This window comes from Aedes albopictus, chromosome 3, assembly GCF_035046485.1.
Source record: "Aedes albopictus strain Foshan chromosome 3, AalbF5, whole genome shotgun sequence".
NCBI classification, from domain to species: Eukaryota; Metazoa; Arthropoda; class Insecta; order Diptera; family Culicidae; genus Aedes; species Aedes albopictus.
In genome coordinates, this window is record NC_085138.1 from 447,128,389 (window position 1) to 447,151,320 (window position 22,932).

The 22,932-nt window shown below is 37.7% G+C and overlaps 1 protein-coding gene across 10 annotated transcripts in view; it reads right to left on the bottom strand.

Moving 5' to 3' along the window:
* LOC115260955 (protein kinase C, brain isozyme-like) overlaps nt 1-22,932 on the bottom strand; it is a 285,232-nt gene that overhangs the window by 142,380 nt on the left and 119,920 nt on the right. For 9 of the 10 annotated variants that reach the window (XM_062856747.1, XM_062856739.1, XM_062856742.1 and 6 more), the window contains exon 3: nt 2,821-2,852. In XM_062856747.1, coding sequence (XP_062712731.1) covers nt 2,821-2,852 — 32 coding nt within the window. Of the gene's footprint in view, nt 1-2,820; nt 2,853-22,932 lie in introns of those variants that run through there. The other variant, XM_062856748.1, reaches the window with a different exon arrangement.

Here is a 22,932-nt window from a genome sequence, read left to right on the forward strand (position 1 = left end):
AAAGACAATAATAATAATAATAATAATAATAATAATAATTCCTGAAAGAATCCTGGGTTTACTATGTAAATATAATTCCTGGATTTATTTCTGAAGGGGGAACGTCCATATGTTACGCCACGCTTTGAGAAGGGAGGGGTTCCGAAAAGTGTGATTATTTCAGGTCCTATAAAAATAGTGTGCCTTAGGGGAGACGGGGGTTAAAAATGGACATTTTTTGCATGACCTAATATATGGAATTTCTTATAATTAAATCATTTCAGGAGGTTCTCCATAGAAATTATTTGAAACATTTACAGAGACAACATTTATTTAGACAAAGTATTTCTGAAGTAACATTCGTTTTTTTTTTTTGAGAATCCTTGGAGCAATTCCTGAAATAATTTTGGATTATTCATTGTCTAAAAATAAAACACTGTTAGAACGTGTGGAATCCATGGATGGTAATCTGACAGATTCGCCAGAGAAATTTCTGAAATAATCTATGGAGGAGTTTCTTGAGCATGAAAGATTTTCTAGAATAGTTCTTGGTAAAATATCTGGAGGGTCCTCTAAAGGAACTTCTGAAGATTTCATGGAATGTATGCATCCAAGAATGTCATTCGAACATTGCCATGAAAATTTTCCAAGAGATTAACAAAGAATATGTAGGAGAATGTGATTGTGGACCTAATGAGAATATCGCCAAGAATTGTGTTGATAATCCGTATGGATCTTCAAAGTATTGCTAAAGTGGAGATGAACCAGCCTCGGGCTGAACATCTCCCTAATAAAGCTAATAAAAAAAGTATTGCTAAATCAATAAATGAAGTCACAAAAAATTGTTACAAATGATTCACAAGATGAACTTCAGAAATACGCCTATATGCACAAGAAAAAAAAAGAAACTGTTTATAAGTTACCACTTTTATTGCTATCACGTTCATAAGGTGGTTTGGCAAGTGTTGACGAGATTTTTGTCGTTTTTTCATCGGCGTGGGAAACCGTTCGGCGGCGTGGAAAAATATGAACAGTGGCGCATTAAACGTCTCTATCGACAGCCACCCCAGGATGTGAACGATCGGCAATTCTATGCTATTGAAAACTTGAAACCAAACTAAGAGTTCTACAGAGCTTCAAGAGTACTCGCACAGATTACGAGATAGAGAGAATGAAAGAAACCTCTTAAAACTTCAACAGAAATATTTGGCATTATAAGATTCTGCAGAATCTAATGAATTTAATCAATTTTGTATATACAAATGTTTCGTTGGTAAAAAGAAAATTGTGTTAAGAACTGTTCCTTTGAATTCCACTAAGAATGTGCATCCTTTGACAGATACGTTTTTCGACCTCAACTGTAAGGTCGTCTTCAGTGTCTTGTACTTGACTCGACTTGTGCCACTGAAGACAGTTGAAGTCGAAAAATGTATCTGTCAAAGGATGTAAATTCTTAGTGGAATTCAAAGTAACAGTACTTAACATGATTTTCTTTTTACTTACAGATATTCCCCTAACAAGCCCAGGTTCATCATCATCAAATGATTCGTAGTTTTTCAATGTTCTAATAAAATTGAAAGAAGAAACAAGAGATACAAACACAAACAACAAACATAAATAGATAAAAAAGTTAGTGCACCAATGATTCTTAATCACCAAATTCAGCACACAAAACGTTCAAAGTTTTATAGTTTCCACATCATGATGAGCCATTCCACTGACCATCTTTTCGGAGGCGACCGCTGATTCGAAGGCGAATGACTTTTTGTTAAAACCTCTTTAATAAATAATTAATAATAATAACTGACCATCTCTTTCGTTTCCCTCCTATTCTTTATTAAGATTCTTCTAATGAACTTTTCCATAAACCCTCGCAAACACGAACATTTGGAAAATGACCAAACAAGTTCAGCCTTTAGTATCCGCTAAAACCCAACAAGAAGCAACACATTCCTGCACTTTAGCAGAGCGTGCCAACCGAATTCCATCACGCTGACAAACCATCAGCACCCATCTTGCTAATGAGTATTCCATCAGTGAAAATCGTGCTTCCCCTATCGCCGACGTCAAACCAAGTGAGCGCTGGCTGGCACTGGCGAGCCAACATTCCTTTTGATCTTTCTGCACAATTGAGAGATGGCCTTCTGGCCGGGGAAAACGACGACAACCAGCACACCAAACGAATGAACGAACGGTACCGTACCGTACGCCCAAGCTTTCTATTAAAAGCTCGGTGGTGCCTCGGACACCATTATGGCATAGGAGGCCATGAGCGCTTTCCTACCCCTCGAAGACCCGATCCGAAAGGAGTAGCAAGAATATGACTTCTAGTTTTTATTCCTAGTTCTAATGGTATTTGTGTGTAGACTTTAAACAAAAAATAAAGAAAAAAACAAGTTTGTTTTATGCAGGTTCTAAAGACCTTCATAAAACCTGAATAACTTTGTTTTATGGTGCACCCCACCCTGTTGTTGGGGTTATCAATCCACCTCGTCCAATTAGTTGAACTTTTTGACAATCCTATAAACATTCTGGAATACATATGACCGAAAAATGTTACTTGTGTTGTTGACGTTAACTTTAACAGTACCTATAAATTTAACTATATTCGTATTATACAATTCTGATCGGGTACCAACCAGCAGAAAAAGAGACACCAACTCCGAACCAACATCCAGTGGGGTAGCATGGTGGTGGAGTCTATTAATAATTCCGATATTTTCTCGCTGATTATCCTTTCCGTCTCCAAACCCGCCGCCGCCTACTGCGACCAACGCACACCTGTAGAGCCCATGCCCATGCCATCAGCCGGAGTGTATAGGAGAAGCACTGCACACTTACCTTGACATTGAAAGCCTTGCTTGCCAAATCCCCTGGAAAGCGGAAAGAAGAAGAAAAAAATATTTATATTAAAACATTTTTTCATGGCCTGCCTGACTGTTATTTTAGATGATAGACACGGTTGCAAGTGGGATGAATTATTTATTCTCACCGGAATAAAATCTTCGCCTACTGCGGGAAAAATGGGAGAATAAAAGTTGTGATTTTCCTGACTACTCAATCGATCACGGTGAATTAATGATAGTTAATAGCTATTTACTCATCATAATCACATTTCCATCGATTACAATGGGAGAATGATGAACGACCGTGCGTCTCCATCATCCGTTCAGTCCACAGTCCACCGCAGTTCATAATCTGCTGCAGCGATTCCCATTCCCCAGCATTTGTGGTGATTTATTGATGTAAGCAGTATAGTCATTTGTCACCAGTCCTCTCTCAGCAAAGCGGTCAATGCCTCAGGGACGACACCACACGTACCTAGGAAGAACCCCAACGCACTCTCTACCTGGCCGGTAATAAATCAAATGCTCCTATGTTACGCAGCGCACGCATTCGGCAATTGGTAGTGGAGCAAAGGTGTGGAAGAGATAATTGATATTTATTGAGTAAACTTTATCAGCCTGCTTGTTTTAAAGGGAAACTACCTGTGCTTCATTAAGATAAATCTTTCTTTTGAAACGAATAGATAACTGTAAAAATAAATAAACATAAACAAATTTTGAATTCTCTCAATTAAAGATTATAGATAGCATTTTTGCCACGTTGAAAAAAACTTAAAGGATTTGAAAACTTAAAAAAACTAAGGAACCTGAAAGACCTGGTTTTACGAAGATTTATAATTGTTTTAACCCAATAGACTTTCAAACAAGATTTTCAGAAAAAAAAAATACTAGAAAACATGCCTGCCAGTGCAGAAATTCTTGCTCAAATGATATCAGATATTTCCCAGGGTGTTTTATTAGCAGATGCAACCAGAAAAGGATTTTCGACGAGTGCCAAAAAAAAGTCTTCGCTGACTTTACAGAACTTTTGTCCGAAATATCTTTAAAAGTATGATGAGACAGTAACTAAATAAAACTTAAAATTTTCTTATGCCGTCGAGTCTTATTTTTTGTTTTTTTTTTAATTCCCTGTAACCGTTTAAAACTTTCTAATAAACTTAAGTTTTCTGACAATTATTAATTTGAGGAAATAAACCTTTTTTCAGCAATCAATAACATTAGATAACCCCTGTTGGGGTACTTCCATAGAAAACTTTATATGGTTTATACCTTGGAGTCGTTTTCGATCACACCGACACTTGGACAGCTCGCAGAAATCACGGGCTTCTTCGATTGTGGCCGTCTTTGGCTCAAATGACAGGGGCATATTCCATGATTTGAAAATCTCCAGAGATTCGAAAATGGCCATGACCCTAAGAGGGCATCCATTTAGTACGTCACGCAAAATTTGGGAATTTTAGACCCCCTCGCCCCTACGTACGGGTTTTTCGTATACATAATGCAGTACTTGTTACACTTTCCTGAACCCAACACCCTTCCCCCTATGAGCGTGACGTACTTAATGGATGCCCCCTAATGGAATTTCATTCCTGTATTTCTTGTGATTCGCAAATCAATCAACACAGAAGACTCTCCATGTTTCGTTATTGAAGGGACAATCGAGTTAAGCAGAGATCGAATTGAAGAACCAATTTGTAATATATACCAGATTGAAAAAAAAAAACTTCCGTAACTAGGAAAAACCGACAACAAACAGATGTCACTTCGCCTTCCCAGACTGTTTTGCAAGTAGAAAAAGAGATCTAGTGACCTGTGGAAATGGGCACAACGACGTGTAAATTACTTCGATGTTTCTGTAACAAAAGTAAACATTTGGCAGCTTTTTTCAGGATTCCTTCAGGATTTTTCCCGAGAATTCCTCCAGGAAATCTACAGGTAGTTTTTTCGGGCAATCGACCGGGAATTCCTCCAGAAGACAGTTACATCGGAAAATTCCATAAGTTTCTCCGAAAATTATTCAGATATTGTATAGGTGATCCGGGACTTCCTCTATTAGATCTACCGGAAATTCTTCTAGGATTTCCACCGCCAATTCCTTTAGGAGTTTCAGCGAGAACTACTCTGGGAGTTCTACAGGATATTGCTCCACGAACTCTATCTTGAATTTCTTTAGGGTTTTTACAAGGAAATGCCGCGGAAATTTCTCTAGGAGCTCCAACGAAATTGCAGTAGGAAACTCAGCGAGAACTTTCGCATGAGTTCTACTTTCAATACCTCTAAATGTATCACCTATAATTACTCTAGGAATCCCACAGAAAATTCATCTCAGTGTTCCCAAAGAAACTTTTAAAGAAATTCTTAGTTAATCTCTTTAAAAAATGCCTGGAAGAGCTCCGATGAAACTCCTCAAGAGATTTCCGAACGAAACTAATGAAAAAAAACCTCCGGAGAAGAATTTCTGCTAAAGTGATTCGCCGTAGAAAACCCTAGAGGACTCCTCGGTAGAATTCCTACAACAATTGCTGGTGAAACTCCTAGAGAAATTCATAGTGGAGCTTCTAGACGAAGTCCAAATGGAGTTCCTACGGGAGCTTCCGGAATTCCAGCGCAACTTCTAGAGAACTTCTCGGTGAAACTCCATGAAGATTTTCTGGTGGAACTCAGCGAGTCGCGTGGATGGTTCGGATTAATTGACATGCACAAGTCACGCAACTTCGCGGTTGATCAAAACTGATTACCTTTTGTTTATTTTTCCCAATAATTATAGCTACCTTACATGCTTACATTTTACTACTTCAATTGAACATTCGCATAAGTGCGTCACTCACGCTCTCACTCTCTTAAGTCTATACGGTCAGCTGTCAGCACGCTCGCAACTCGACCATGCCTATGTTTTATTATACTATGACCTGGTTCTGGTGTGGCGTGAAATAAGGAAGTTTGATTGTTTGCTACTCAGCGCTTTAAGGTTGCTACTGGTAGGTTTGGTGTTATGCTTTACTTTCGGTTGGAATGTAGGAAATGTATAGAAATGGAAAGCCATGTAGGTCATGTAGAAAAGGTCACCACAGAACTTCTAATTAACTTCCCACTGGACTTCTACAGGAATTTCCTGTTGAAAACTAGACGATATTACGAAAAATAATCGAACACTACAAATGCGTAATAAATTAGGGCATCACATTTGTACATATACAACACAAAACATGCATTATGCCCTGTTACCCTAAGTAGGCCAGAAAGTAGGCCATCAGATAGCTTAGATCTCATAGTGTTCCTTTACTTCAGAGTACATTACATTGAACTTAGGAACATGTTTACAAGTTAATGTAGCACGTTTAACACAAAAATAAAACTTGTAATAACGAATTACTTCTAAATTAATTCCCGAAAGATTTTTTTTAATTTTTTTTTATGTGTATCCTGGAGAAACTTTCGGTGGTACTTCAGGACGACTTCCCGATGGAACCCCTTGAGAAACTATACAATAAATTCCGACGAAACTTCTGTTCCTGATGGAACTCATTGAAGATTATCCTGTGGAACAATGATATTATTGTCTTCTTTTTCGGCTCTACCAGTCAGCAAGTATGTCTGAAATGGACGTAAAAACTTGAAGCATTCGAAGGCCGAGTACGTTTTGACTGGCATAGCCGGAAAAGGACAATAAATTCATTGTAATGTATGGGTTACGTTCTCTCTAACGCAGTTAGTCGGCCGTGAGTCCTAGCCCTTCGAGCGTTCAAAGCATACTAAGATTGCACCGATCAGATGGTCGGTGACAAAGTATGTGTCAGTCGAACTTTAATAACAACATTCTGAAAACAATACGTTCACACTTGTTGGTCGTATGCGCAGCCTAGAATGCGGGAGATTGAAATCTCAGAGCCGAATGAAAGATAAAGTTGTGAATCATGGACCCGGTTAAATATGGCAGTGGTTCGAATTCAATTGACTTTCTATTCCACAGAATCGTAACATGTTCTGTGGCTAAGTTAGTTAAAGCGATACGGAGTCGTGGGCTCGAATCCCACCAAAACAAGTGGTAATTTTTTCTTAAGAGTATCTCTTAATTTGTTAATTAAACGTACTTTGCTTAAACGTAAATGCTTTAAGTTTTACGCTTATTTCCTGTGGAACTCCTAGAAAACTCTGATTTAAAAGAGGCATTTTTGTAAGACCTTTCGCGAAACTTTTAGAGGAATTCTTGATGCAGCTCTTGTGGAAATTCTTCTGGATACTTCACAAATTAATAGTGAAATCTAGAGGAATAACCGGTGAAACTTCAATTTCAGTTTGCTGTGAAACACCTACATTGATTCACGATGGCACTCCTCTGGAAGTTTTCAGTGGATCTCCTGGAGAAGTCCTCGGTTGAACATCTTGAAGAATTCTTAGTGAAATTCAAACAATAATTCCAAGTGGAAAACTCACTGTCCAGGTAATATTGTTTAGTAAAAAAAACTGAAGAGGTTCTTAAGACCATTATAAAAAAATAATGGTGTTAGCTTTCATAACGATTCTCAACACCTCTACAAGATTAATTGATCATTGAAATGTTACTCGGGTGCAATTTGGTGTACAAGTATTAGAAGGAGTTTTTTATCCTTCAATCACTTAACCTAATTTACAGCTCTTTTGTCCACTAGGGCACTGCGTGATTGATTCCAATTGGAAGCTGTACTTACACTTTGTAGAGCGCCTAAAAGTATTCTATTCTAATTCTACTATATCGAACTGGTTGCCGTTGCGCTGCTTTTACTTTCTACCCTATCATGGTAGAATGATGAGCACGAGGATGTTGATGTGTAGCTGTTAATTGTTCCTTTTTCCAGTTCGATTGGGGATCCATTATGAGTTGCCGGTTGGCCAATGTCCAAGTATCCGGGTACGTTTGAGCCATGGGCTAAGAAGAGGGTCAATTTCAGCTGCTCTCAGGGGGAAAGAGCAACTGACGAAAGTGCCGGGTCTGGGATCGAACCCATGACCATCTGCTTATGAGGCAAACGTGTGACCGATTGCGCTACGGGCTCCAGCTGTTAGAAGGATTTAAGGTGGAACTCTTGGAGAAATCCCCAACGGAATTGCTGTCCTCTTTTATGGTGATTTTCACACACTTGCTGTAATTGCTGAATAAACAGTTGCAAAATTAAGGTCTCGGAATGAACTGTTTTTCAAGAGATATGCGATGGTTAAAAATTCTGCTGGGGTTTCTTACAAATTTCAGTTTTGTGTTTTTGAGAAATATGGAATTTTTCGAAATTTTTATAATGAATAATTGTTTGAGGCTCGTTAAAGTTACACTATCGAAGAATCTCCTTCTCCCCACATGGTAATCTTCACAGAAATCCCGGGAAAATTCTCTGGAGAAATTCTACTTTAAGGAAACCCCCGAAGGAATCTTAGCAGGGATTCAGGAATATATTCCGGGAGGAGTCCCTAAAAGGATAATGGAGTAATTTCGGCAAAAATCTCTACTGGAACCCCGGGGGCAATTTTTGGAAAGAATTCTGGAGGAATCCTTGAAAAATCTCAAAAAAAAATCTTTTTAAGAATCCTTGAGTAATCTCTTAAATAATCCCTGAAGCTATCCCTGAATCCCAGAAGAAATCTAGGAAGGAAAGTCTTAATGATACTCTTGAAGAATTCCTGTAATAATGCCGTGAGGAATCCTGAGAAAAAATCCCCAAAGAACAACCGGGAAGATTACGGGGAGGAATCCCAGGTGGGCTCAATTTAGGCATCTAAGCAGGAAATCCTGAAAAAATTCCGGTATGAATCCATGACGGAAGCCAGGGAGAAGTCTCCGAAGAAATTCCCAAATAGTCTTGGAGTTATCACTAAAAGAATCTCCTAAAAAGTTCGATTGAAAATCCTAGAGGAATCCCTGAAGGAATTATTGAAGGAAGAATTCCAAAAGGAATCCCTGAAGAAATCTCGAAAGGAATCCCAGAAGAGATTCTAGGAGAAATCAATGAAGAAATCCTAGAATATCAGGAAATATCCCTGAAGAAATTCCGGGTAAAATTTCTAGAGGAGAGCCCGGAGTTTCTGAATAAATTCTAGAAGAAAGCCTAAAGAAACCCTGAAAAAAAAAAAACAAAAATGTTCCGGAAGATATCAATGAAGAAGCTCCGGGCCTGATGGAATGCGAGGAAATATCCATAAAAGAATCCCGGAAGAATTTCCTAAAGGAATCCCCAGCCAACACGAAGTTATGTATAATGTAGAATATGATTCGAAATGGAGGCCACGTGCGGGCATGAATCCATTTAACCGCGTGTAAAGTGTACGCATATTGCCTCCACTTCACCATCCCATTCAACAGCATATGCGATCGTGTGTTGGCTGGGTCCCCAAAGAAATCCCGTGAGAAATTTCTAAAGGTATCCTGAAAGGAATCCCAGATGGAATCTTTGAAAGAAGTCCAGAATAAATCGCAAAGGAATACTGTGAAAAATCTTAAACGTATCCCGGGACAAATCAATGAAGAATTCCCGGAAGGGGTCGCTGAAATATCGCTGGAGGAATCCTGGAAGAATTAAATAAACTAAAGGAATACCAAGATGAATCCTTAATGGAATCCCGGAAAGAATCAATAAAGAAATCCCAGGAAGAATTCCGAAAAAATATCCCTGTAGAAAACCCGGAGAAATCGCTGAAAGAGTCCCGAGAAGTTCCGGAAGTAATCCTTGAAAGAAACTTGGAAGAAATAAATCGAGAATCCCGGGATGAATCTCTGAAGGAATCCCACGAGGAATCTCTGATGGAAACTCAGGTGACCGTTTTAAAGATTTCCTAGAAGAAATCAAAGAAGTAATCCCAGGTGAAATTCTGAGGAGAATCCGTGAGAAATCTCTATAACGCTCCTGGAGAAATCCCTTAAAGAAATAAATATCCGTGGTTCAATTTTACCAAGAAAGAATTATTAAATAACTAGCTTTCCCGGCAAACGTTGTACATATTGCAAATGTTGAGCTAATCGCATATAGCACCGCACTCTATATTGGTTATATTGCGTTGTGTTGAAATTATTCCCTGCTCAAACACAATTGAGTTTTTTGATTTTTTTTTTCCTACTTTTATAACTACCTTTTGCAACGTTTTCTACCAATAAACACAGCCAACTTTAAGAATTGAACCTTGCAAAAATCATGCTAATCGGTTCATTCATTCAACAGTTTTATCAGTTTTTTTTTATTTTCACTATTTTTGACAACAACGACTATATTTTTTTTTCAACGAAAATTCAACTATTTTTACATAACATATCAAAAAATTAAAATTGCTCTGCAAGCCGTTTCAGAGCTGCACTTTTTGTGAGAAATTTCAAGTTTTGTGCTCATATATGTAAGGAATGACCATGCGTCTCCACTTCATCACTTCAAAATAGCCGTTTATTTTATTTATTATGCATTATTTATTCATTTTAATATAAAAACAGCCACTAAATGAACTTCAGTTAGTTCAATTAGTTAGTAGTTATAAAAAATACCAGTGAATTCGCGTGCAACTGGTAAACCTTTTATCTGTTGACTTTATGTGTAAATAAATCTAAATCTAAACAGAGTGATAATCTTCAATGAGTTCCTTCAGAAGTTCCTTTGGAAAAAAAGACACGGACACGTTCAGTGCTTCCATTGAGCTATCCGCTCTTTGAAAGAAACACGACATTAGACAATGGACTAGCATGAAACGCCCAGTAGCACAGCCAAAAACTTTTCCTGACACAGCTGCGACGGAAATCGAACCCGTGCTCCTCAGCACGATGCGGCTTAATGCTTAGTGACACTAGCCGCACGACCGCGAAGCCACCTTTTGAAATGTTCCCTAATTTCTTTCTTATTTTCTTACGGAATTTTCTTGTCACAGATTCCTCCCAGAGTTCTTTCTGAGATTCATTTAGGAGCTCCTTCTGGAATTCCTCCAGGAGTGCCTTCAGAGATTAATCTAAGAGTTTTTTTTTAAGATTTCTCTGAAGGTTTCCTCGAGGGACTCCCAGGAGTTCATACTGAAATTACTCCAGCAGTTTCTTCTTCTGGTATTCCTCAAGGAACTAATTCTAGGAATCGTCAAGAAGTTCCTTTTCAGATTTCCTTTTTTGAGGATTTAAGAATTGAGAAAATTTCTCGACATCAACTTCAAATTTTAAACCATGGTTGTTAAGATATCAGGAAGACAAATCCACTTCACACCCAAAATAAGATTCATAAATCGTGGCCATATGTAATCTGTGCATCAACGTTCACGTCACCTAGTGGTTCAATTCCGAAGTTGATTGTTCACCATAATGGATCTTCTGAACAACTCCTCCAAAGACAAGCGCTGAAATATTGTGTTATTCTCAAGATATTCACTTCAAAATTACTGTCCTAGAAATGTGACGATGTGTGAATTTGGATTAGGAGCGATTCATTGACTGTCTTAATTTTTCAAAATAATGTAAGCGCCATTCTAAATTTTAACATTTTATGGTATATATTTGGTCAACTGATAACATTAATGTACAAACTTTCGAAAATTTAGCTGAAAATTTTAGACAAAACCCATAAGTGCCTCAAAAGTATCATCTAGATCCTAAAAAAAATGATCATGATCTCTTCTAGATAAAGATTTCGTAAAAAGTTGCTAAGATTTTTTTTCTATTTTTTTAAAGAGTAGGGTATTGCGCCACTTGGGCGGTGGCTTCTATATTCGTCTGTTTGCCACTATAACTTAGTCAATTTTGAACCAATTGACTTGAAATGTTGTGCACGGGTAGATACTATACCTATCTCACCACATTCCAAAAGTTGTGTCAATTGGTTCAAATTTGACTGAGTTATAGTGGAAAACAGACGAATATAGAAGCCACCGCCCAAGTGGCGCGATTCCCTATCATTTGAAAGAAATTATTGCAATTCTGTTCCAATTTTGCAACTGTTCCAATTTTTCTATTACTTTATGTTTTCTATTGGAAAAGTCTTGTTATATTTTTCACCATTGATGTAGAAAGCATGAAAACATACACTTAACCCTTTGATACCCGTAATCGATAATCACGTATGTAAATCCCCATTATCGTTGATGGCCAAAACCCAGTCTTGAAGCTTCTCGATTTCCCTTTTCATCATTCCACCCAACCATGTGAAGACGACCCCATTTAAATGTTTCGGCGTTTACCACACCGTACCGAACCGCATCGCAAACACAACTCCTGGGTTGGTCTGGTCGTGCTCAGTTAGGTCAAACCCTATGTGTCTGTGCCCAAAACCCCTTCTCAATCCAATCAGCAGAACAAAACTGTCGAAGTATACATACACAAAAGTGGTAAACTGTGCGATGTGCACAAATAACATCAAGCAGCAGCAGCATTCGACGATGGATGGATGGATATGGAAAATGAATGCTGTGTGCAAAATACGACGACGGACGACGAGTGAGTGTAGGTACAAATCCTGTCATTTCGCTTTTCTTTCTTTTCATTTCTCGCGATGGAGCCATTTTCCCCAGCAACACACGTGAGCGTAGAACACGAACCGAACAGAAACGGAGCATCGTTTTCCAATTTTGCACTGTTGCATATTCCATGCATGCAGGAGGAAATGCTCATACTACTGTCTGCCCGGTTGCCCGAGGCTTTCGTTATAGCGCGCGCTGACGGACGACTATACGACGACGATGTACCTACCTACGCCTAGTAGGCTCTGTGTGCAGAGAATCGGATGCACTGGTACAGAAAGCGAGCATCATCATCGTCGTCCTCGTCGGAAAGCAGCATCCGAGTGTACTCGTCAACGACGACCGACAGGGTCGGCTCAAGTATTCTAGTGGGGCAGAAAACTTTAGGTTTTTAAATGGGTTCCACTCTTTTTGTATAGGAACCAAGGGCGTAGCCAGAAGGGGCAAGGGGCCGTTCACCCTCCCCTGGTCACCAGATTTTTTTTTTTGAATTCGAGCCAACTCAATAAGATTATCAATAATTCAGAGTTCCAGAAAAAATATGTCAACAGATAAACTATTCTAATAATTAAGGTATTAATCCATAATTATTAAACCTTTTTTACTCGAAAACTACAAGAAATTTCACCAAATATTTCTTCAAGAGAATCACTTCAATCTTATCATGGAATTTAACAAAATAACAAGCTTGGTTGAATGGCTTAATTTTGTGATGTTCAATTCATTCATAAAATACAAGAACATGCCAATTTTTCCAGATATGTCGGAACCGGCTTCGGTAGGGAAAAAGAAGGACTTTGTAGAACCATATGCTGGTATAGAATGTAGCAGCCCATTCACGAATTTTCATTAGAATTGAATTCAAACAAACGACATGCTAAGAGCAATATACTCGAGATTTCTTTATGAATTCTTACAAGGGCACCTTTAGAAATTCGTTCATGTATTTCTACAGGAACTTCTCCAGGCATTTCTGGTTCTTTCAAGAGTTCCTTAAGAAGCTTCTCCAGAAATATTTTCTTCGTGAATTCTTCCATGCGCATTTTGCAGGGTTCCGAAAGTAATTGTTTCAGGATTTCTTCCAAGAAATGATTCAGGAATTCCTCCCACGATTTATTCAGATTTTTTTTACTGAGACTTCCGCAAGGATGCATCGACGAACCCAAGTAACACAGAAAACATCTTCAGATATTTCAATTTTAAAAGATGTTTTTTAAGTATACTATAAGCGATTCATAATACATTTTGTGTTAGAATCAAGCTCTAAATATATTAGGCGATAACAAACAGCAACGAAAAATGTCATTTGGGGTACCACGCATGAAAAACTTTTATATTACAATTAAACAACAAAATAATACAACACACGAGGTAATTCTGTCATGTAGCAACGCTATAAAGTATAACAAGAAGAAGCTATTTGTAATTGACTTGGGAATTTTTAGGATGCTAATCCTGATAACTTTCCGTTTCACAGACGCATAGACGGTGAGCGGTTCAAGGCAGCTAGTTTCAAGAACCAGTAGTTTTCAAGAGTAATTTGCTCTTGCGACCAGTGATTGTGTCTTAGTCGGCCACCCTCAATAATACGATTATCGTTATACCCAATCCTACGATATGAACTCCGTCACCCAAACAGAGAAAATATTGTAAAATCTGTTCAATTTACGCAAAACTAAAGCAGCTGCCTGAATCTATTTGGCCACTCCAGTCATATCAACCTACCAAAAACAAACTATAAGCTATCCTGCACCAAGATTTTGTTGATCCCGTTTTCTGGAATCAATCGAAAAGAACTAATTCAATATATTCGACACTGCCGGTATTGATAGCTGCTGCTGTTGATGGTTACACACATTCGACTTCCAGCTAGTGTGAAACCCTCCGGGACCCCGTCTCAGTGATCTGATACATGCCTTCGTAATTCTTCGTGATCATGGAAGATCCGGAGTAATCCGTAAACTACAATCTTCCGACGAGCCTCCCCGACAAACAAACAACGATAGTGAGGTTACTGTTGGCAATGTTTTGATATTTTGACAGCTGTTGTGTTGTTAAGAATGTTGTTATATAGAAGTTATTTCAACGTTGTACAGATTTTCACTAAACAAAAATATGGCTAATGTGTAGTTTGGTTGAAAACATGTATTTTTGATGTATTATCAATGCTGTTAAAACTGTCTTCCACAAGCTGTTGTGGTGTAGTTTAGTATATTTTGTTCAGATTACAGTACCAGTCAAAAAAATGTTAAATAAATAAACAAATAAAAATATGCAACAAATAGAAACATTTCTTTTGCTTTTTTCAATGAAAATTATTTTTGTTTTGACTACATATTTTTAAATCTTACTTGAGTAATAGCCAGTATTGAGCTGACTGGTTAAGATCAATTCAAATTTCTGACTTTGTTAGAAATTGAAATAGATCTTAATATTTTTGAACGACACTGTAACCCACATAGAAGAGCTGCCATATTGCTTTTCGTGAGGATTGAGAAAAAGATTTCATCAAACCATACTATTCAGTTGGATCAACTTATAATTTACAATTAAATGAAATGGCGGTTGAATTTTGGATGAGTAAAAACAACTGTTTCACCATAAATCTCAAACCGCAAGTGGAATGTCTCTACTGCTATTGAGTGCTGGCCATTCAATGTATTTGAATTTCATAGTAATTGGTTACAAAATGTCATGCTTGGTCAGTCCCACTTATCACTTAATTTTTTTTCCAAATTTGCAAGAGTATATTTTCACCTTTGTTTTGCCGGTTGCTACTTAGGGTACGCATTCATATATTTTGTATCAGTACTGGTTTGTAAAATCAATGATACCGGTAGGTTGTGTAGCCTAAGTACAACCTATGCATATGATATGTCATATAAAAGTTTTGTGTATGTTATATAACGTTGAAGTAACTTAATTACAGCCAATGAATATAATTGTATTATTAAAGTATTTTACAAGCTTTTTTATTGACAGGAAAACTTAATTTGAGCTAATGGCTAATCAATACATGAAAGCTGGATGGAACGCATCTATTAGTACTATAAGTGTATTGGGATACATCTTATATAACCTGAAAGATGTTTTATAAGCCGCCATTTTTTGCGCTGTTTTGAATATATAAGTGTTCAATATTACGTTAATAATGCAAGAAAAATACAACAGAACTTGTATGAAAAGTGTATTTTAAACTATTATATAGCAAGCTGTGTTACTTGGGACTTCTTCCAGGATTTTTGTTTGCATAGCTTCCTTCAGTGATTGACATCATGAATTACTTCAAAGATTTTTCAAGAACTCCTCAAGGGGTTTCACCAGACATTTCTCAGGAAATTTCTCCTGGAATATCTTTAAAGGTCCTCCAGTGATTGCTCCTGTGCTTTTCTCGAGTATTCCTCCGGGAATTTTTTTCAGGGATTCCAACAGGAATGTCAACATATATCCTTTTAGTTATTTCTGCAAGTGTTCCATTAGAGATATCTTCAGGGATTTTTTTTTTCATATATTCCATCAAGAACACCACTAGAAATTGCTCCAATAATTCAATCTGCGGAGACGAACCAGCCTCGGGCTTAAAGTCTCGATAATAAAGATAAAAACCCTAGTTAATGCACCTAGCGGTGCTGGCGCCTTTCTCGTGCCTTCGAAAACCCATTTCAACAAAACTCAAGTGACATGTTGATGAATACAGCTTCTTACCTATTTTGGCAACACGAAGTAAATTTTTAACTTGATGATTTTGTGGCTATATCGGTCTCTTTCTACTCATAGTATAAGGGAGTAGAGATCAAAGTGGATAATGAAATGATAGATATGACAGAATTCGCTAGGTAGCGAACAAGTGTGAAAATGTATAGAAGGTGAAATTAGGCAAGTAGGCCATGTATTGAACGAATACATCGAATGCGTGAAACTTCTGCCGTGCGACCTGTGCTTTTAAACAGATCGGCTTGGTTGGTAGTTCATACCACCTTACCAAGACTGGCAAAAGTTTCAGGCACCCGACTGCCTATGTATTGTCCTGTTTTCATCACAAATTCTATCGATCGGTAGCTTTTTCGGAATTCGCACTCCGTTCATAGAGGTATGTCTATATCGCGGCGTGTTCTTGGTAAGGTGGTATGAACTACCAACCAAGCCGATCTGTTTAAAAGCACATATGAACAACAATAACATGTATGGTCTCTCTATGGTGAGAACAATAATAATTTTTGAATTCAAAGTATCCGTTGGTGTGATACCTATGTTTTCTATGAAAAATGTTTGCCTTAATACTAAGAAATAAAAGAAATTATAGCTGTAGGTCTCACTTGCCCCTGATTCTCACTTACCCCGGGGTACCTTATTTAAGATGATTTTGCGATAAAAAAATTTTGTCAATCATTTGTGTTGCCAAAATCGGTAAGAAACTGTATAGCACTTTCATATGTTTATGGCACCAGAAATCATATCGTTTATATGGCTTTTGATGTTTTAGCCAGACATCTTCCCCATATCAACTAAACCCATATTGCATGGTTTTGGAGCCGAAAACTCCATGAAATAGCCGTAATCTTAAATTTGGAGCCGCCATTTTGGATTTTAGACCGCCATCTTGAATATTTTGGTCGTCATTTTTGGACTCCGGATATCTTCCCCATACTATATATGTATACCCTACCCATATTGCATGATTTTAGGGCCTTAAACTCCATTAAACAACCGCCATCTTGAATTTTGAACCGCCATCTTGGATATTCTGGTCGCCACTGTTGAACTCCCAACATCTTCCTCATTTCAAATATACCCATACAGGTCGGACTCGATTATCCGGGGCTCGATTATCCGGCAAAAATGGCTCGATTATCCGGGGAAAACTTTGTTTTTGCTTTGTTTACAAATTTTTAGATTACAGTATTTAAAAAAATGTGATAAACATCAAATACAACACCTGTAAATAAGATTTAGCCTATTTGAAAATTGTTAACATTTTTTCACATTTTTCAGCTAAAATTTCATTTTCAAAAAACATGCTTGTAATTATACCAGACGTTAAGTTTAGGGCCTACAACGTCATGTATGTTAGCTTTTATGTTTAAGGAATAGTTTTTGATTGAAGAACATCACAAATAAAAGAAAAGAAGCATGGCTCGATTATCCGGGTGATTCGATTATCCGGGGTGAAATAATTTTGGGGTCACCCGGATAATCGAGTCCGACCTGTATTGCATAGTTTAGGGCCAAGAACTATATTAAATAGCCGCCATCTTGAATTTTAGACCACCATCTTGGATATTCTGGTCGCCATGTTTGGACTCCAAACATCTTCCCCATTCCAAATATACCCATGTTGCATGGGTTTAGGGCCTTAAACTCCATTAAACAACCGCCATCTTGAATGTTGAGACGCCATTTTGGATTTTAGATTGCCATTTTGGATATTCTGACCACTATTTATGAACTCCGGACATCTTCCCCATACCAAATATACCCATATTACACGGTTTTAGGGCGTAAATCTCCATCAAATAACCGCCATATTGAATGTTGAGCCGCCATTTTGGATTTTAGACCGCCATCTTGGATATTCTGACTGCCATTTTTGGACTCCGGACATCTTCCCCATACCAAATACATACACCCATATTTAATTGATTTAGGACCTAAAACTCCATTGAATAGCAGCCATCTTGAATATTCAGCCGCCAACTTGTATTTTAGATCGCCATCTTGGATCTTCTGGTCCCCATTTTTAGACTCCCGACATCTTTCTCATACCAAATGTACCCATATTGCATGGTTTTAGGGCCTAAAACTACATTAAATAGCCGCCATCTTGGATTCTAGACCGCCATCTTGCATGGTTTTAGGGTCATAAACTCTATTAAACAACCGCCATCTTGAATTTGGAGCCGCCATTTTGGATTTTCGACCGCCGTCTTGGACTTTGTGGAGTTTAGGTCACCGTCGAATCTTATATATTACGATTGTTGACTATTTTCGGTGAAAACACACACTAAAACTCGATTATACATAACGTTTCGGCCTACTCAACTTCAGCCATCATCAGATATTTTATGCATGAATCGATCACCACCAGTGTGGTTGCAATACTGAGTATTGCAACCACACTGGTGGTGATCGATTCATGCATAAAATATCTGATGATGGCTGAAGTTGAGTAGGCCGAAACGTTATGTATAATCGAGTTTTAGTGTGTGTTTTCACCGAAAATAGTCAACAATCGTAATATATACGCCGTCTTGGATATTCTGACCCTAGTTCTGACCGCTATTTTTGGACTCCGGAAGTCTTCCCCATATTGCATGGTTTAGGGCCTAGAACTCCTTTAAACGCCGCCATCTTAAAGTTTGAGCCGCCATCTTGGATTCTAGACCGCCATCTTAGATATTCTGGTCGTCACGTTTGGACCACGGACATCTCTTCCATACCAAATGAACTAATATTGCACATCTTCTCCATACCAAATATACCCATATAGCATGGTTTGGGGATTAAAACTCCATTAAAGAGGCGCCATCTTGAATTTGGAGCCGCCATCTTGGATATTTGGCCACCTTCTTGGATATTCTGGTGGCCATTTTTGAGTTCCGGGCATCTTCCTCATACCAAATATACCAATATTGCATGGTTTTACGACCAACATTTTCAACCGCCATCTTGGATATTCTGGTCGCCATCTTGAATATTGGGCCGATATTGGGGATTTTCTGGTCTCCAGTATTAATTTCCGCACAAAATTCGTCAACTATGCTAAAGGTTACAAAAATCTGCACAGCTTGATGTGTCGCATGATGGGGCTTGGTTCAGTTTTATATGTGACCATTTCCAACGGTGCTGGTCTGGATCACTAAAATGGCCGTAACTCCAGAACGCCTTGACCGATCCTGACCATTTTCAATAGCAAATAATGCGATAAAATTCCGGTTCGATTCGTGCTATAATCCGTAAAATCGGTCAATGGGAAGTGCCTTAAAAGTGAGTGACCTTTTTTGTACACAGACATACATACACACATACACACATACGCACATACACACATACAGACATCATCTCAATTCGTCGAACTTAGTTGATTGGTATATGTGACTTGACCCTCTAAGCCTTCTATCGAGAATTCGATTTTTGAGTGAATATATACAGGGGATGGCCAAAATGTTTGGGATATGCAACTTTTTTTCTCCCACAAAAAAATTCAACATGCTGTAACTTTTCATAGAGTGCATCAAAACATCTCAAATTTTGAATGTTTGTCAACCCATTACATGTGCATCATTGGTACAAATTTGGGCTCGATTAATTTTTCGCGAAGTTAGAACCGTTCGGGTAAAACACTATTTTTTAGACAACTACTTTTTGAACTGTCATATCTCGGAAACCAGTGATCCGAATTGAATGAATTTTTTAACGTTTATCAACAATATATTGAAACTTAATACGACGTTATGAAATGTAATATTTTCTCACGGCGAATTAAGTTATACCAGGTTGAAATTTTTACCCATATAGAGGAAAATAAGTAAAATTTACAATACCACACAAACATTATTAAATGTGTTCTTCCTTCAATCTTAATATACTCTAATATATCTGATTAGGTATAATTTGAGAACAGAAGTGGAAAATCTTTGGATATCATATTTATTGACATTGATGAAAAAAAAACTACATTTTTTCGAGAAAAATCCAAAAAATGTCAATCCATGTCAAACAATAATTCGTCCAAAATTTATTCCTTCATATTTTTTTTCTTGGTATTCCTATACAACCTCTTCCAAAAATTTGTTAAGAAAGCTTTCCAGGGGTTTCCTAAGGAATTCCATAGCTTGCGTGGTTCCTTATGGAATTTCGTCAGGAATTCCTCCAGGTTTTCTTCGAGGAATTCCTCCTGCGATTCACCCCGGAATTTATTCTGTGTATCTTTCAGGAACAACTACATTTTAAAAATTCCTCCAAGGATTCCCCCAGGAAGTGTTTCTAGAATTCCTGCAGGAGTTCTTCTTGGAATTCTTTCAGGAAAACCTCCAGGCACCAATCCAGTACTTCCTCCAGTGACTGTTTAGAGATTCCCTTATGAATGCCTCTTGGAGTTGCTTTAAGGATTCCTTCTGAGGTTTTTTCAGGAACTCCTACAGGGGTTTCTCAAGGAGATTCACGAAATCTTCTCAGCTTTCCTTCAAGATTCAGAAATTCTCCCAGGAAATTCTTCAGGAATACCTTCTGGATTTTTTAAAGATTCCTCTATGCATTCATCTAGGAACTCCTCCAAAGATTCCTCCAGGAATTGCTTTTGGGGTTTCTCCAGGGATATCTTCACAAATTTCTCCAAAATTTTCCCCAAGGATTCTTTCAGGTTTTCCTTCGAGGATTTCCCCAGGAATTCCTCCATGAATTTCTCAAGGGATTTTCTAAGAAATAGAAAAATAATAGAAATAGAAATCTCCCAGTATTCCTCTAGAGATTCCTTTAGAAATTTTTTCAAGATTTTCTCTAGAGAATCCTCCAGGAATTCCTTCGGGGATGCCGCCAGAAATTCCCACAGGAATACCTCTAGGACTTCATCCAGGATTTTATCCAGAAATTTCTCTAGGAACTCCTCCAGGTATTTATGCTAGAATTAACCCAGGAATTTTCTTCAGGAATTCCTCCAGGAATAGCTCCTGGACATCCTTCAGAAATGTTGCCATCATTTCCTCTAGGAATATCTCCAGAAAATGCTCTAGGGATTTCTACAAAGATTCTTCCAGGAATTCTTCCAGATGTTAATCCCTATTGCTTCAGAGATACTGCCAGGGATTTCATCACGAATTTCTCCAGGGATTCCTCCAGGAAATTCTCCAAAAAATCCTTTAAGAATTCTTCCAGGAAATTCTCTTAGAACTTCTCAATGGATTTTTCAGAAATGTCTGATCGGAAGTTCCTCCAGGTATTCCTCCAGGACTTTCTCTCTCGCTCTGGAGATTTTTCCAGGAATTTCTTCATGAATTGCTCCAAAGATTCCTTCAGAAATTTCTCTAAATTTTTTCGGCTTAAAAGTTTTTTCAGAGACTCTCAGAAACTCTTCTAGGGTTATCCTTAAACCTACAGAGCGATCGCTCGAGGGTTAAGGGATTCTTCAAGAATTTCCATTTCGGAGAAAATTTCTCCAAATTGTCAAAATCTTCTCCAGGAGTCTTTTTTGGGATTACTCCAAAAGTATTTTAAAACAAAATTTTTAAGAATATCTTCATGGAATTTCTTTATAAGTTTCTCCAGGAATTTCACTAAACGTTTCTTCGAAAGATGCGATTCCAAGAGATTTTTTAGAGATATTTTCAGAAACTCTTCCCTGGTTATCCATAAGAAATTCAGAAATAAATCAAAGTATTGTTTAAATTTCTCCAAAGATATTACTCCATTTATTCAGGGATTTTCTCATTCAACTAGATTATTCTCATGAGATTTTTCTGAGAGGTCCTCCAGGGGTTGTTTCAATTGTCCAGGGATGCTTCCAGAATTTGTTTTTCCAAAAATTTTCTCTCAGCAATTCCTTCAGAAATTACTTCAGAGTTTACTCCTTAGCAGATTGCAAAGAATTTGTCAATATATTTTCCTATAAATGCCTACAGATTTCTTCAGTTGTTCTATACAAGGATGTTTTCGATCACCTGGCAATCATTTGACTCATTTATCTTTAGCTTAGTTCAGAAGCATAATATTGAAATGAGATGTTCGGCAAACTTGTAGATAAGTGTTTTTCCTACAATTATCACCAAGGACGCCATATCCTAACTCTCATATATACGGCGTGAGAGTGCTAGTAATACCTACTCATACTAAAAGATCGAAACATTCGATCGTTTAGTATGAGTAGGTTGTGCTAACACTTTCACGCCGTAAATATAAGAGTTAGAATATAGCGTCCTTGATGAAAATTGTAGAAAAACAATAATCTACAAGTTTGTCGAACATCACATTTTTATATTAGGCTTCTAAACTGAGATATAGACAAATGAGTCAAATGATTGCCAGATGATCGAAAACATCCTTGGTTCTATATAGAATTTCTCCAGGATTGGATATGTTTCTGTTGGACAAGGGAGTCCAGGTTCAGTGTTTTCTGTGTACTAATCCTTTCAGAAAATGTATAGAAAATATTTCTAAGGATTCTTTCTGATGTATCTCCAGGAGTTTTCCAAGGATTCCTTCAGAAAACCCTCCAGGGATCCCTTAGAAATTTATCGAGAGATTTCATCAAGATTTGCACCAGTACTTTTATCGTTGATTTCAGCAGACATTTTTGTTTAAGTCTTTCAGAATTTCTCCAAGGATATCTGCAGAAATACATCTAGAAATTTCTCAAGCATATTTTTTCTTAGAATTTATTGCAGAGTCTCTCGTATTTCTTTTGTTGGAATCAAGGAGGCATCTTCAAGTTCAGGTATTTGGCCCTAAGTATTATCTCAGGCATTTATCCAGAAATTTCTCCAGAGATAAACTTCAGAAATAGCTTTAGAATATTTTGTCCAGGAATCACTTCAGAAAATTTTCAAGAATTTCTTCTAGGAATTCTCTAGAATTTTTAAGGGATTTCTTGAGATAATCCTCCAGAGATGTGCCTGAAAGCTTCTTCAGGGTTTACTTAAGTGTTCTTCTGAAAACCGCTGGAGGAATATCTGAA